This window comes from Pipistrellus kuhlii, unplaced genomic scaffold (assembly GCF_014108245.1).
Source record: "Pipistrellus kuhlii isolate mPipKuh1 unplaced genomic scaffold, mPipKuh1.p scaffold_m20_p_5, whole genome shotgun sequence".
Lineage (NCBI taxonomy): Eukaryota > Metazoa > Chordata > Mammalia > Chiroptera > Vespertilionidae > Pipistrellus > Pipistrellus kuhlii.
Window position 1 is genome coordinate 23,666,493 of NW_023425551.1, and position 16,687 is coordinate 23,683,179.

A 16,687-nucleotide genomic window follows, 5' to 3' on the forward strand; every position below is an offset into this window, starting at 1 on the left:
TGTGGGGTACACTTCGGGGAATGTTGGCTCTAAGGATTAGTAGGTGGCATACCGTGCATTAATTTTATACACTCTGTAGGGCCCTGAAAGTGGGGGATGGAGCTCGCGGTTACATAGACATGTAGGTTCCAGGAACTAATATTATACACATGGGAGGTGAATACTGAAGTGGCACGCCGAGCTCTGAAGCTCCATTCTGAAGTTGTAACTAGAATTTAGATTCTTCCAGGAGAAAGACTAAACAATGTTGAGAGTCCCACCTCTTTGCATGACTCGACTTCATCTTCCTAAGACAGAATATGTCTGGGGATATAAGAACACTACATAATTGTTTAGTATGGCAAGGAAAAGAGTTACCGAAATCTGATGTGTTGGACTTTTGTAATATGATGTGTGAGAGATAAAACACTGCAAAAGTCATCTCTTATCTCTGGGTTACCTGAATGTTTACTGAAAGTTTGTTGTTTTTTACTGTAAATATGCATATTCTCTATGTACATTTTGTGTTCATAAAAACCTATGTTTTAGAATGCATCATTACTAAAGAAATACTTGAAGGTGAGAAGTAGTTGATATGAAATAATTTGTCTAGATTCTTGGCCCATCACCATCATTGGAAGACCAGACCCAGAGTCTGGGTTTCAGACTGGGGGCTCTTGTCCTTGCCCTTGGCCTAATTGTGTTGACTCCAGTCACATGTTGTGCTAGACAACTAGAAAAGCTGGGGTTTGAGTCCTTACGTGAACAGAATGAATGTATTTGGAATGTTTTTCATAATTATTTTGAGCAATGACTTGATTCTTACATGTGCTTATTCTTTTTAAAAGTATTAGAAAGGAAGATATCCACCAGACAAAGTAGAGAGGAGCTGATAAGAAGGGGAGTTCTTAAGGAATTGCCTGATCAAGGTGAGGAACTTAATCATACATTTAAAATAATTTGATCCTTCATTCTTTGGTCCTTCTTTCAATTTCCTTTGAAACTTAAGATGATCCTGGCCTTTGGGAGGTAAAGTGGTGAGTGCCACCCTAGGAGAATCTTGCTTTAATTCAGAATGCCTTTGTGGGCTGCAATGAATCTCAGGTCTTCCAGAAAAGGAATTCAATGACCTTTTTTGGTGAATCCTTCGCTGTATGTCACTCTAAACCTAAAGCTCTACAAAGGCGCCCTGTAGCTGGAGAGACAGATAAGATGCAAATACTTACGGGACTGCTTCTTATCTCTATTGATGAGCTTCAGTCTTTCCATCCAAATTAACTCAGTTGTTTGGTCAAGTGCTGAGTTGTAGCTTGGCTCCTAACTTTGGTTTCTTAAGTTTATCAGTAAAAGTAAAGAGAGAGAAAAGAGATGATAAACATACCTCTCTTGTCCTTTATAATGCACTCAAATTTACAATCAGTAAGGCATGAGTGGGCAAATTAAAAGTTAATTTGCTTTATCATTCTCTCAAGTAATTTTCCCAGTGTTCTCATTTCTTTGGATCTGTCTCTCACCTTTTCACTAACAATTATTTCCAAGTATTTTTTTCTACCTCTATCTGCTTCCCCTTTTTATCTCGTTTCTTCTAAAAAGATAAGAATAAGATGGAAACTGAGATAGACCCTCAAAAGAAGATTGGTTACTTCTCCAAGTAAATAATACTAAATAATTTTCATTGTCCCCACTACTATTAAAAAACTGAAGAAATTTTTGTTGCAACATTGTTCATTTACCTCCTGCTTCTGCAACATTTACTGGGGCAAATTATTATTATACTTTTATAGAAACAAATAATAAGATATTAAATTGGGTTTGAAATAATAGCACATCTTTTCCTGATCTATTTTCCTTGCAAAGAAATTAACATCTTTTGGCCTTCACTACTTATAAACCCAATGACACGCTTTTTCCAGCATTTGAATAATCCAAGTGGAGCTAAGAAATGTTTTACTATTTTTTTTTTCTTGCTTCAAAGAAAACACGGAAGTCTGGAGTGAATACTACCTTTTTACTTATTTTTATTTTTTTGAGCCCTCCCTCACAATTTTAGGTATTTTATTTTGATTTCTGGCCTGTTATATATTTCTCCATTCCATTTTATGAATGAATTTTGTCTTCCCTAATTTTCTATTACTTTGAAGCTCCTTATTTCCTGCCTGGGACTTTTAAAAATAAAAAATACACATCCTTAATTTTTTTTTTTCCTTGAAGGTGGGCTCACAGTATAAAAATGTCTCCTCTCTAATCTCTCTGGAGGCAGGAGAGGAGTTACAAATCCAGTGAATGCTGCCTGGTCACTTCTATTTCTGTATTTTTTAAAAGGGGAAAAGAAAGGAAAATTTATGATTGAAACTGTTAATGAATATTAAAGATAGAGATTAAAGTCCCATTTTTTATTTAATTAGAAAATTGTAACTAGGAAAGAGTATACTTTTTCTAAAAACAAGTGGCAATTGTTAATCTAAAGAAATGCTCAGTATTGCTTTGTTTTTATTCTTCCTGTTATATCATTTGCTTGATGGATTACAATTAGACTTATTTCCCCCAAAGTCTGACCTCCTTGACCTTTTTATTTACTTTTTGCAGACTGAACATTAAAACTTCTAAGACACAAATGAAGAAAACAATTTTTAACCTAAACATAATGAAATAGGTTTTAATGTTTGGGAAGTCATCAATTACTGAGTTTTACTTTCACCTTTTGCAGAGTCCCTGTAGACAACTATAGAAATTACCTAATACTTGGACATTCCCGATGATGCCTATTGGAAATAGTCTTTCCCTCTTTTCTGCCAAGAGCTGGAGAGAATAGATTTCTGTCATTTTTCCATAAACAGTTATCTTGAGAATTTCAGTCTGTTTTCAGTTCTAGCCAGAGACTGGAAGCTGCTGTGCTTGGTGACAGTCCCCTCTCCTCTGCCATGAGGATTCATTCATTGCCTTGATCTTCCTGGCCTTGTCTTAGCTCTTGACAGTGCTTGTCAATTATGCCCTTCCGCCAGGGAGCCAGACAGACGGTTTAAACCTCTCCAGCCACCCTGCGTTGGACCTTTCCCACCCCACTCCATAGCTATTATTATTATTCCTTTTAAATTACCTTTTTTACACTAAGATCTAACTTTAATCTGAAAGTTCAGCAACTGGTCGTCTCTCTTGAGAAGTTGATGGTCTAGTCCAAGTTCAGTCCTGAACTTCTGGTCTTCCTTTCCATCCTTTCCCTTAGCTTTAACATGAGCGCATGTAGATGTTTTTGCCTGCTTGCCAGCCTCCTTCCCTCTTCTCTCTTGGTGTACTTTCTAGTCTTTTAAAGAGTTACTCACCTTCTGTTCATACCTGATTTTCTCCTGGTCTATGTTCCTATATCAACTATATCTCACACACACTTGTTTGCTGGAAAGAGGGGAAAGCCCTCCCACCCTCTCATCTCCTTGCTTAACCTCTTATTTTTCTGTGTGCTTTCGCTCTTGGTTTACTCTAATCTCAACTCTTTTCTGAGTTTTCCCGTTTCTTTGCATATAAATGCTCCTATAATACTTGGTGTGGGCCTCTTATATAACTTGCAGTCTAGCTTAGCATCTTCTTTTGCCTTCTCTTGCTGAGCTTTTATTTTACTTACACACATAATCTATTTTAAGGACTCAACTTGTTTTAATTCCAAAATAATATACAAAGCTAGAAAGATTTCTCACACACCAATTGATTTCACTTCTTTATTTTATTCTTAACTTACACATTTATTACAGATATGCTTTCTTTTTCTGTTTTTTTTTTTTTATAAGAGTAGCTTTATTTCATATCTCAAAGTAAGTATCCTTTCATGTTGTCAACGATTTCCATCATATGATAATCCAATTTGCTCTTATAATAATAATTAAGAATATTTTGGTTTCTTTTTTGTGTTGACACATACTCTTTAAAAAATGTATTGCCTTAATTTTATTGAAATAGTTAAGATGTACTAGCAATGGTATTGCCTTCAATTATTGTCTATTTTATTTTTATACATGAGTCAGATTAGAAGTGTTGGGAAGTCACATGACTAAGCAAAAACTTTGGCATTTTGAACGTAATATAACTTTATGATATGTATATTTTACTTATTAAAATGCCATGTTTGTTTTTGTCAATAAGGCCAGCTGATTTTATTGTGAAGCCAAAGCCATTTACTCATATTTAATGAAAATTTGGAAGATGGTTTGTTTTATAATGATTGGCAAAATAAGATAAATCAGAATTATATACATTAGCAGTAATTATGCATTCAAGCTTTCTCAGTAAAAACTTCAATTCCTTAATTTTTTATTTTTTATTTTTTGCAATGGTAGCAAAGCTTCATAAAATTTTCCAGGGTTAATCTTTTCAAGCATTTTGGTAGCTGAATGAAGAGTTTTTGCAAAATCTCTTTTCACTTTCCTAGTAATTGTGAATATTAAGGGTTGCACTTGGTTATTTACAATTTAGCTAACATATTAGTATAATATGTTATTAAAGAAATATTTATTTTATTTTACTAAAATAAAATATTATTTTTAGTTATGATTTTTTTTTAAATTTCTATAACTACTTTTTCTGCATTTTTTACTCCTAATATGTTCACCAGGCCAACTTAAAGATTCTTTGATTGGTTATATATAACAAAGTATATGAGTTCATTTCAATATTGTCATAAACAAGATACTGAAAATAAAATTAGCCTTGCTACCATCATTCCTTGAATGTAGAGGAGCAGCTGTACTGCTGCATTAAGTTAACATATCATAGAGGTAATATTCTGCAGATGGTGGTGCTTGGAAAATGGCATATTCTCCCACTAATTGTTTGTTTGCGTAAGTACATTTTGTGTTGCTTGTGTATTTTCATTCACCCTGTGTTTTTGGTGCTTGTTAAAATGTCTGTTCCATTTTTTCAGGTTATTTCTTTTAGGTTCAGTTTCTGAATGACAAAGAGACTGACTCCTAGTATTGACTTCAACAAAACTTAAACACAAGAAGGGACTCCGCTGACCGAGGGTATTTTATCATTAGGCTGATCCATCCGATGATCTGAATGGCATCTGGATGCCCCCTCGATAGCTGCTCCCTCCCAAGATAAAGGATTTTCTAGTTCTTTCATTTGAATGAATTATTTAGTAAAACACAGTGAAATAGTACAGGATGTATTTGGTTCCCAGGGCCTGAAACCTGAACCCTACAGTCCTAGTAACTATGAAGTTGGGTTTTAAGAAAGCCATCCAATTAGACATCTAGGTGTTTCTTTCCCTATTTTAGATGGAGATGTAACAGTTAACTTTGAAAATTCAAATGGGCACATGATACCCATCGGAGAGGAATCTACCCGAGAGGAAAATATAGTAAAATCTGAAGAAGGTAATGGCTCTCTAGCTGAAAAAGCACCAGCTCTGGAGGAAAAGGCAGAAGAGAAGAAAGGTAAAAATCAAGAGAAACCCCTATTCTTTTCCTTCACCACAGCTCAATGTCGAGAATCGGGTCGTAGGCTCCAAATAGTGATGTTAAGACCAGTGGAGAGGAAATTTTCCATACACACAGAGGAGAGAAATGATAACTAGTGAAGAGAAATTGGATAGTTTCCTCAAGTAGATGCATCCATTTTATAAGCACATCATTTTAATTTTTTATTAAAGAGGGCTAATTACCGGTAAGAGTCAGATGGATAGCCTCCTTAATGATTACGGATGTCTGGGAATATTATCTTTTCCTCAGTATCTTCTTTTGGGGAAAAAAAAAAAAAAAAAAAAAAAAAAAAAGCCAGCATTCAGAACATCTTTTTCTGCTGGTTAGACGTGGCCCCTGTGAGCGGCTCAGCTCAGAAGTGGGGGTGTGGCTGGTGCAGGTTCTAGTCCAGGTTCTAAACACTTCTAAGAGAGACTCCGGAATTGTCCCCAGAGATGCCGAGGATTTGGGTTGCTATAATGGCCTAGCTTCTGCTCAGTGATTTGTCTGTGCAATTGGAAGTTTCAGAATATACCAGAGGCAGCTATGGCATTCCCTAAGGGCTTCTTTAAGTCTGCTTTTTAGAGTGACTGTACTGTGGTAAGTTGCATAACTGCAAAATGCATGTCTATAAAGGGCCCCCAGAGCATTCACAGGCCCCTAGTCACTGATTGGTCACCTCTGCATACCACTGCTATTGCGTGCAGGCACCTCCAAGCCTCATACTTACACAAACATGAACTGAAACAACTATAAAGTAAGGCTTTGTGGGAAGTTCTAGATTCCATGCAGCATAAACATGAATCCTCAGGAAACGGACTGTTTCCTTCTGTAATGTCTGCCTCTGAGTTGGTGGATGGCAAAAGTTTGTCAAACCTGGTTTAGGTTCTGTAGGCATTTTGGGAATCTGCTTGAAGCAAACTTTTCTTCTGTTCTTGATCCAAATCCTTCAAAGACAAAGAGAACAAAAGAGCAACCTGCAGACATTGTTGTGACTTAAAACTCATTTACTCTGGAAGTCCATCACCCCTGTTATTTGCATGTAAATTAGCTTTTAAAAATCTTAGAAGCCTCTAGTAATAATTTGTTAGAAGTTTATCATTTTGCTTTATTCAATATTAAGTATACTATGGGACTTGTACTTAGTCTTGTTTCTTCGAAGGACTCTAGTTAAGCTTATAAATAGTGATATGAGAAATTAACTAATATTTTTCAGGATACGATTCCTGAAACCTAAAGAGAAACAGACCTAAATAGATTTTAAGAGGCTTTAGTTGAAAGTATTACTACAAGTAGTGATTTTTTTTTTTATTCCAACTGTCCTGTTTCAACAAACGGTTACATTTCAAGTTCATCTGTGGTCTGTGCCTCGTACATCCTTTGTGCATTGAAGAATTCCACTCTTTATTATGTAACAGTGCCATCTCCTGTGCTCACTTGGTCAGTGTGGGGTGTCCATCAGTGGACTGGCCAGACTTCAAAGGAAGCGTGTCCCTTATCAACCTAATAAGAAGTTGCTGACCAACTTTATGTTGGTTAAACCAGCAGGCCTTGATGTTCTAAAAAGACAATGGCAGACCTCATAGGTCCATGGATATTTGAAAGATGTTTTTGTTTTCTTATTCTTCACTCAGAATTAGTACAGTCACTGCCTTTTTGGTCAAATAAGGTCCAAGATAGCATCTTGCTTGGCTAGTCTGTACATAAGGACATGAAATGCTGGACATGTCATCACACCCTCTGTAAGACCTGTGGCCTCCCTCCCCTGTTTCGATGGTGCGCCCACCAGAGCCCCTCTGGGAAGTAAAATAAATGTCACTCAAAACTCACATCACAAAGTATTATATTGAATAGGAAATACTTTAATGAACGAAGGTAACCATTTATTTCTCTGTAAAGGTGCCATTTAATTCTAAAAACACCGTGATTCACTTTTACATCTGCTCCTCTTCTGATCCCATTTCCTGTTTGAGCGCACTACCTTGCAAATCCACCATCCCAGGTTCTTAATTCACCCTTAATTTGGGCGTGCAGCTCTCCCTTTCCTTTCACAAGAACATCATTTATGCAACTTATCCAAGAGCATTATTTCATCTATTAATTGGTTATGTTTGTAAAACACGTCATGTGTCTTTAAAGCCCGAGATGCTTGTATCTCTTTTTAAAACAGTATGTCAGAACTTTACTATTTAAAGCATCAGTGTCAGAAAACAAAACAAAGCAAAAAAACAAAACAGATAACAAGTAGCCTTCATACTACTCTGTGTGTAGGTTTCACCTCCAGACTATTGCATGAAACGGTGTCTTTGTCGGGCAAAATGAATAAGCAGCCTTTATTAATGAACCTCCTCTGGAAAAGATAATATGCGTAGACTCCATCAACTTATTCATGTCTTCAGGACACATGGCAATAGTTAAAAATGTAACTTGACTGAATTCATTATCTCCCAAATAAAAGGAGGAGTTTGTTTTCTACTAATGTATGTTATTAATAACTATCTGCTAATCACATTCATGGAATAGACACGATGTTTAAAGTGTTCTGCATTTAAAATTTTAGACAAAAGGCGTTTATAATTTAGTCAGAAAAGCATACTGTTTGTGTGGGCACACAGCCCCCTCAGGAATCACCACAGGGTAAACATAAACATCGGCCACGTGGCAAACACGCAGCGGTAACTCGTGGTGTTTGCAGAGAAAGGAGCAAGCCATGCTTCTCCAAGAGCCAGCCTGCGTTCACTGTGTTCATTTTCTACCAGGAGGAATTGTTGTTCCCAAATGTCAAAGAGCCAACCATCTCCTCCTTCCCAAAGCCAGAAGCTGGATTCTTTGGGGGTATGGCTTTAGAATGTAAAGCCATGGGCAGAAAGAGAAGTGATCCCTCAATGGTCTGCCATGAGGCAGAGAGGAAGATTGTGAAGGTTGGTGGTGTGAAAGGGAATAGAGAGAGCAAGTGCTGTTGGTCCGTTTGGCTCTCACCAGACAATATTATTGAGCTTGAATTCCACACCTGACATTATGCTAGGTGCTAACCTTCTAAAGAATAAAGAAGTACTTAAAGAACAGACTTCTGACCACGTCAAATCAATGTCCAGTTATATGTTTTATGTTAAAACTAGAGTCCTGGTGTACGAATTTGTGCATGGTGGGGTCTCTTGACCTGGCCGGTGATTGGGGCTGGCTGGCTAGGGGGAGAGACTTCGGGAGGTTAGCTGTGGGAGCACACTGACCACTAGGGCACAGTGCCCAGGTGAGCATCTGCCCCCTGGTGTTCAATACATATCATAGCTACCAGCCGATCGGCCATAACAGTCACTTAGACTTTTATATATATATATATGTTTTAGGTATGCATTAACTTGTGTTGTTCTCAACCCTAAGTGACTTTTTTTTATTAAGTGGCCTCCTGGTTCAGACCTGGTAGGTGAGGAGAGTCACTGCTTAGTTGGGGAGACATATTGTATAAACAGAAAGGCAAACACAAAGCATCCTCTGATGCATGTTGACCCTGTAGCTACAATCAGTTCACGTTCAGGAGGGGTCAAGTTGGGCTAGAGTGGCTAAGGTGGGTTTCATGGCCGAGGAGGATAAAAGAAGTTCTACTGATTACCTACCATAGCTTGGGTTGTTTTTATGGTGGTTATATAAGTGGTTTGATGGGGATGTAGAAACATGGGGGGTGGGGGATGAAGTCCTCACTTTCTAGGATAAGAAATATGATGCATGCTAATATTAAACCTTTTCTTGCTCATTCAATAATGGGAGGATACATCCAGCGAAGGCTTAGTCTTGTCTGAACACTGTCTTACGATTTTCTTATTGTGCTCTGTGTATAAAAAAATGCTGCTTAGCTCTTTGGACCAGAACTGTATTTTCATGTCAATCAATCACTATTAGGAAAAAAAAATATGTATGTGACTATATGAATGAACATTCCATATCTCCACTTTCAATAATGAGAGACAAATACTATTTCTCCTTCAGCTAGGCAAAACCTTGTGAGAGGTTCATATTCTTAGATATAAAGTTTAACCCTTTGTCTTTTCAAAGTTGTTACGTGTGTTTTTATATCACAAAACAAGCTTGGAATTTTTTTGGATTCTGTCCCTGTAGTCGTGGCCCTGTTAGGACAGAGGAAGCTGTTGTAAGACAGGAAGCCGCCCGACCGCACCAGGAGAGCTTGAGAAAACAGTTCATCCTTCGGTGCATTGTGCTTCCTGTAAAGGGTTCCACAGAGGCTCCCTTAGCTTAAAAAGTTACTGGGTTTTGACAGCACAACCCATCTGGTTGATGGGTGTTAAGTTCTGACAGCAAGGGGACGAAGGTAACTGTGGCCCACACCCCATGGTGGTGGTGTGTGTAACGTGCTGATCAGTCACTCTCGGAGCCCTTCAATTTTGTGAAATTCAGTGTAGCGGTCATGCTCACGCCATCATCCAGCAGCCACCGATTCAAGGCTGGATGAACATTTATATTCATGCTGAACGTAACTTCATCAACATAACTTGTGCAACCCTGTTTTATCACAGGAGTGATGCATGGCCCCAGGCAACACAGCCTGGTTTGGCTTTCAGCCTTCGTTCTGACCCCAAACATTGCTCTCTCTGGTGCAGGACGCCACCCTGGGTCCCAAGGGCCAAGCAGCCGCATGTCTGTATCGCTGTCGCCGTGTGTCTCGCTCCTGCTAACGTATATGGTGTGTGTCTGTATCAGTCTGCTTCTGTTCACTTTCTCATTTGTAGAGAACACTGAAAACCACTCTGAAACACCGGCAGCTCCTGCTCCGCCTCCTTCAACTCTTCCTAAGCCTAAACCCAAACCTAAGCCCCCCAAAACACCTGTGCCTCCAAAAGGGGCTGCTGCTGGGGCCAGCCCCAAGGGTGACGAAGTGCCTCCTATTAAAAAACATACCAAGGCTTCTGGTAAACAGGCCCCCATCCCTCCACCCAAGCCAACAGGCCGAAGCACGACCCGAGAGGCTGGTAAGTATGCCCCCAGTGGGGTTGAGTCTAGGGTGCTCGGCTCTGGGGTGGGGCTGATCTGGATGGTGGCCTTTTGGATATCTGGTGTCTTAGGGTAGAACACCAGTGGGTTCAGCTGTGACACCGAGAACGCCCAGGAGATTTCCTTTGTTGCTATCTCCACCAGAAGAAAGTTGACCAGTTGATTAGTTGACCTCATTAGTTTGGGGGTGAATAGACCTCTTTCATCCTGAGTAGCCACTTATCTACACGAGGACCTTTAGAAAGAAACCGGAAAGCAGTGTGCCTGGTGAATGGCGATGATCTGATATGACATTATTTACACATCATCTGGCCTTCTGCCTGTTTGAATTTATGGGTAGATTATTGGCGTGGGTTTTCTTTCAAAATGTCTTAGGTTTGCACAGAAAAATGTGGCACTGCATCTTTGACATATTCACTGTATTGTATTGGCTTAAATCTGTCCACGTACTTAATCATTTCTCTATTCATAAATGACAAAGGTTGGGTCAGCCCACCACTCTCTATTGAGTCATTACTGTTTTAGCAGAGTTGAAAGTTATATGCTCAAAGCTTTCTCTCACCCCAAACAAAAAACTTCAATCTGTTAGAAGGAAAGCATCCTACTGTGTGGTTACAAGTCACTATTGCAAATCACCAAGGGATGTGCAAAGATATGCTTAACCCAAAGGGAGCACCCATCTTCCAGTGATGTGGAATAAGGAAGCCCACCATGCCACTCAGCTTTTAAAAAACATTATTCAAAGTACAGATGCTAGGTGGCTTTTTGCCGTTAACACGTGCATAAAAGTGCTGTCTTTTAGCAAACCTTATTTTCCCTAAAATCAGCAGCAATGTTCTTGCAATCAGCTACCATGATTTGCCTTGTTGTTGATCTTTTTCCCTTTTAAGTCATACCTGTAATGCTCAAGTTTGGAGAGTGGCTTAGTTGATGGTATGACAGATCTCTCAATGTAGATAGAAGTCTCCTTCCTTGTGTCCCTCTCTTTGGCCTTTGACCTTGACTGTCTGGGTCTCTTCTAATGAGAGCTAAAATGAAATGTCTCTAAATGCCCTGCCAATAATGCGTTCACCCCCTTTGCTGAGGGGCCAGCTGCTTTCACATGTCAGCAACCATTCTTATTGGCATCTATATTTTCCAGACTGCCTAGAACACCTAGGATCAGCATGATGTGATACAGGCTCACACCAGCCTTCCTTGCCTCTTTCTCATATCCCACGTGGTAGTAGCTCACTATGGGCGTGGCTTGCACTTCATTTTCCTTCTCTCAGAAGAAAGCAGATTAATGCCAGGGCAAGGAACAAATTCCCTGAAAGATTTTTGAGTTGTTTCCAGATATTTTATTACTTGAAGATTTACTTACAGACTCATGATGTCCCTAAGAGAATCGTAGTCATGTTGTCCATTATATTTGAAGAGGCCCGACTGGTCCACAGTATATATGAAAATGTTGCTGTGGGGCTGCCACAGAGAAACGGTTGCATTGAAGTATACTATCAAGTCCATCATACAAGGATCCTTTTGTCAGATATTGATAGCACTCCATCGGAATCCAGCTGATATTCTATTTGTAACAATTTAGAACTTTGTACATGGTAATTATTTCACTTGAATAACGTTGACCTTTTGGAAAGTTACCTCAAATGCTGTTCTTGATGTTCAGTCAGATGTTTTGAGTTCTCAAGGAAAGCTATCAGTTAAGATTCCTCTTTTATTACCTATTTAGTATACACCTCCATATGATCAGAGATCTGTTCGGCACAGTCAGCGACATTGCCCATGAAATAAGGCAAAATCTCCTATTTTGTATTCTTTCTGATACAGTGTCATGCTCTGTGATAACGAAAGTGGTTAACTGGGAGAGGTGGCATTTCTTTTTGGTCATGGCCTTCACTCAAGGTGACTTAAGCAACGTGGCTGATTTCAACAAAGTCCTGTTGGAATTGCTATGTGGAAAGGATTATGTTTAATTTACCTAAGAAAATACAATAATTGAACACATTTAGACATCAAATCCTTACCATATTTGTTGTGAAAAATAAGTTTAGAATGGACTTAAATTGCAGGAATTTGCTTAATTTGTCTTCTAAACAAGTGAAGATTGCTAACTTCAAAAAAGTAGGATTAACCACGGCTGGCTGGCTACAGGCACACTGTCCCACCCAGGGGTCCTCAAACTTTTTAAAGTTGGGGCCAGATCACGGTCCCTCAGAGAGCTGGAGGGCCGGACTATATGAACTACTAATTCCTACTGTAACACCTCGGCTGCGCTCACTGCCCAAAAAACCTGGCGGGCCGGATCAGACTCCTCTGCGGGCCGCATGTGGCCCGAGGGCCGTAGTTTGAAGACCCCTGCAACCAGTCTATAAGAGAGAACTAACGATGAAAGAAATATATATATATTGACAGGCCAGAGATGGAGGAGGGGGGTACTGGTTATTGTGTATGTCTAAAATAATAAAGCCCAAGCGATAGAAACTTCTGGGAAGCCTGGATCTTGTCACCAGGTGAGACTGGCTTCCTGTAGTATATCAGAATTGGTGAAGTCTTCCATCTCATTGTCTGTTCCTTTATTTGTTCCTCATCTCGGGACCCTCCCAATTGACTTCAATAAGGTTATAACCAGAGGTAAGTTACAATAACATCTGTGTGCAATTCAGATTGGCTTCACAATACTACCCAGATATTCTCTGATGGCTCTGTGGAAGGCAGTTTAACCTTAAAAGTAGGGGCATACAACATTCTAACAGAAAAAGCAACTAGGAGAAAATGAATAGGGCCTAGAGCTCATGAAACAGAAGTGTGTTCTCATGGGAGTCTGGCTGTATTTCCTAAGATCATAAAAAGAAAAGGAGACCTAACCTTGCTTTTCCTGAAAATAGTTTGGTTAAATAGTGGCAGCTCTATCCAGAAGTAGGCAAGCAACAACACTGACAAAGTCACCAGAGGAACATAAGCAGTTGTCAGAAGATCCAATGGTACTCTTTTTCTTCAAATTATTCAAGTAGTGCCCACCTAGACTTTTTTTTATAGAAAAGAAATGCTTCTGCCTTTGCTATTTCGCAGGAGACTTGCCTTTTACACGTGGCATGTGCTTTCACTCTGTCCATCATCATTGCCCATGGAGGCATGGGCCAGCACGGCAAGCTTCTCGCTGGGGCTGTGCGGAGAGCTGGGTTAGAGTTCATTCTCTTAGCAGTTAAGATGAGAACATTTGCTTTTGTCCCAGAAAGGAGCTGGTGATATATACCCAGGCCTCTTCTGAATGTGGGCCACTCCATTGTCAGAAAGACACCATAGAACATGCATCACTTGTGATGAGCTCATTGTTCTATTCCCCCGACAACTGCCGGTGTCTGTCCTCTGCACATGATAGGGTCCCTACTTTGGAGCATGTGGGGGCTTTTTCAGGTCACCCAAAGGACAAGGAGCTGGGGACTCCCTTTGGCTGGCCCAGGTAAAGACTAGAGCAGGGAGAAACAGAGGACCCTTATCTCTTTGGGTGTTGCCTCAAGCATCACTTACTCCCTCTTTGATTGGAGGCAGGGAGGGGGCAGGACACAGAACCATTATCATTTTCTTTTAGTCACTTTTTTTTTTCAAGACATTTAAAAATTTTAAAGGGAATGTTGTATTGAGCATTGCAGGCCGGGTAGCTTATTTTGAAAGTGTTGCCTTTTCTGACTTTTAATGCAAAATCTCTCTATTTTAGCTGGTTCCTCTCATTCCAAAAAGACTACGGGCTCCAAAGCATCAGCATCACCATCTACTTCTTCATCTTTTCTCAAAACTTCAAAGGAGACAGTTTCTAGCAAAACAGGGACAGTGGGAACCACAAAGGGCAAGAAAAAAACTGGCAAGCGGCCCACGCCTCGGCCATCCTCAGATGCAACCACCACTGGTACGTCCGACCTTAAAGGAGAGCCTTCGGAGGCCAAGGTGGAGAGTCTCAAAACTGAGCCAACGGGCCCTGAGACAGAGGAGCCGGGTACAGGCAAATCCAAGTCTGCAGTCCCTCCACCGCCTGTGAGCCCGCCCCCTCCTCCCCCCATCCCACATCTTGTTCTGGAGGAACCATGTGTTTTTGCAGCAGACACTCCTATTGTCGTGGTCAGCGATGGAGCCGACCTGCCCGATCCCACCTTAGACGCCAGTCAGCTTCTCTGGACTGAAGAGCTGACAAACACAACCACTGTCCACTCAGGCACTGGCCTCAGTGTTAGCAGAGAAAACACAAAATGGTGAGTCGGGGCCCCAATCCCATATTCCCTCTGCTTTCCCCCACCCAAGCTGAGAACTAAAGATCACTAAACCATTCTATTGGAAACGAGGGAACCTACTTTGGGTTTTTTTTAAATAATTTAATCTGGTGATTTGAGATCAACACATGTCATCCGGCCATTGGTTTTGCATAGCCCTGTCCCAGAAAGGCCACGGGCTGGGCACAGTGACTTGGGCCTTTTGAGTACATTTAGAGCTGCCTCATCACTCCTCAGCATTCCTTTTCTCTTCCCTAAGCTGTTCCCTTCCCTTTCCTTGCAGCAGTTATTGTTAAGTCTTTATCACTTGTCTAGGTTGCTCATCTACTCCTGCCTACCTTCATTTCAACAAGTTATTTAGCTGTCTCCTCTGGGAAAATAAAAGCCATCAGTAAAGAACCCCATCAAATTTCAACTCCTTCCAAAGTCAGAGTGGCTCTGTTTCTTTAACTCCCCACCCAACCAAATGTTATCTCCTCTGTGGAGCCTTTCGATGCTCATCCAGGCAGATTTGGTTATTGCATCTACTCTACTCTGACAACGCTTTTTCCTAACGCTGGGACAGAATTAACCAATACATATCTTATTTACTTCAGTATCCCAGCAACCAGTGCAGAAGCTGGTATGCCTCAGGCATGCCTTCATCTAGTTGTCCAAGCCAGAAACCTGGAATTCATCCTAGGGTCCTCCTCCTCCTCTGTTCACTGCGTCTAATTATTCACAGAGTCCTGTACATGTTCTACTTAAAGGTAACTAAGCTGTCCTGCCTTACAGGCTGCCACAGTATAGTGGACACCAATACTGTCTAGTGAAGGCTTAGATCTCTTAGATCCAGCCTCTTTTCTATTGTTTTAAGAATAAAACCAAATTCACTCTTCAAATCACTTAATTTAATATTTCCTCTTTCAAAAAGAAATCTTAATCATGTTTTAAAACATTGATTTGAATCAGTAGACTAACATATTAACTTTACTCAGTTACTGATAATAATAATAACCTTCATTGATTGAATGCCTATTAATGTCGAACTGTCAGTTATTTAATCCACCTTAGCTGCCCTGAAATATTTCTGTTTCATATGTGAGAAAACATGCTGAGAGAAGTAAAATAGTTTGCCCAAGATTACCCAGGTAGTCAGTGGCAGAGCTGAGTATAGACCCAGGATTGCACAACACATTCCATGCCTTAAGTAATTTTATAAACTTCCAAAGTAGTTGCTTCCACTTCTTCTGCTTTTTTTTTAATGAGTTCATTCTTAATTTTTCTTGTTTGCTTGTTTGTTTTATCATCTTGAGCACCATCATTCAAAGGAAAGCCAAGGAATGATAAATAAACGTTAAATTGCAAATTACTTTGTTTGACTTGCTACTAAATGCTATGGGAACAGAAGATGTTGAGATGAACAGTTATGGTATCCCTAATACTTCCAGCACTTAGTAACTGTCTTTATTTAAAGTGAGTGTTTTCCAGCATCAATTCCAACCTTCAGACCTACTCAGTCCTCCTTTCAGCATATGTTTTTGCTTGCCTTCTGTGTGCTGGGCAGTGTAACAAGCACCAAAGATACAAAAGTGAGCAAGACATTATAATTAACACTATTTCTTACCAAAAGGATATCCAACATGGTCAGGAAGTAGGGAAATAATAGAGTATATGTGTTTATTTTTCAGTACAAGATGCAATCTATAAAGTGATTCCTTAAGTGGTCTTCAAACTGAGAAGGCCCGTATCTAGAGGTGATCTGACTGTCCAGCTCACTTCCACAAACATTTAGGGAAGACACTGTGCTGTGTGAAGCACATGCTGCTTGCTGGGAGCTATCTCAGTCTTCAGCCCAAGAACTTGCAGGACTTTCAGACAAGAGAGCTGAGCATCTGCTCTCCATTTCCACTGGGACTGTGATCAGACAAAGTGAACTTAGGACATAATGAGCCATTGGGGTTTGCATAATAGGTTTTCCTGTCACTCAGGGTAACTACCCTGCTTTCCTAGAAG

General features: G+C 40.0%; 1 protein-coding gene across 11 annotated transcripts in view; it reads left to right on the forward strand.

Annotated features, from left to right (window-relative positions):
• Positions 1–16,687, forward strand: part of PHACTR2 (phosphatase and actin regulator 2) — a 216,083-nt gene that overhangs the window by 164,688 nt on the left and 34,708 nt on the right. For 5 of the 11 annotated variants that reach the window (XM_036415217.2, XM_036415218.2, XM_036415223.2 and 2 more), the window contains exons 3-6: positions 828–908; positions 5,247–5,405; positions 10,172–10,411; positions 14,146–14,674. In XM_036415217.2, coding sequence (XP_036271110.1) covers positions 828–908; positions 5,247–5,405; positions 10,172–10,411; positions 14,146–14,674 — 1,009 coding nt within the window. The remainder of the gene's footprint in view (positions 1–827; positions 909–5,246; positions 5,406–10,171; positions 10,412–14,145; positions 14,675–16,687) is intronic. The other 6 variants (XM_036415224.2, XM_036415225.2, XM_036415228.2 and 3 more) reach the window with 2 other exon arrangements.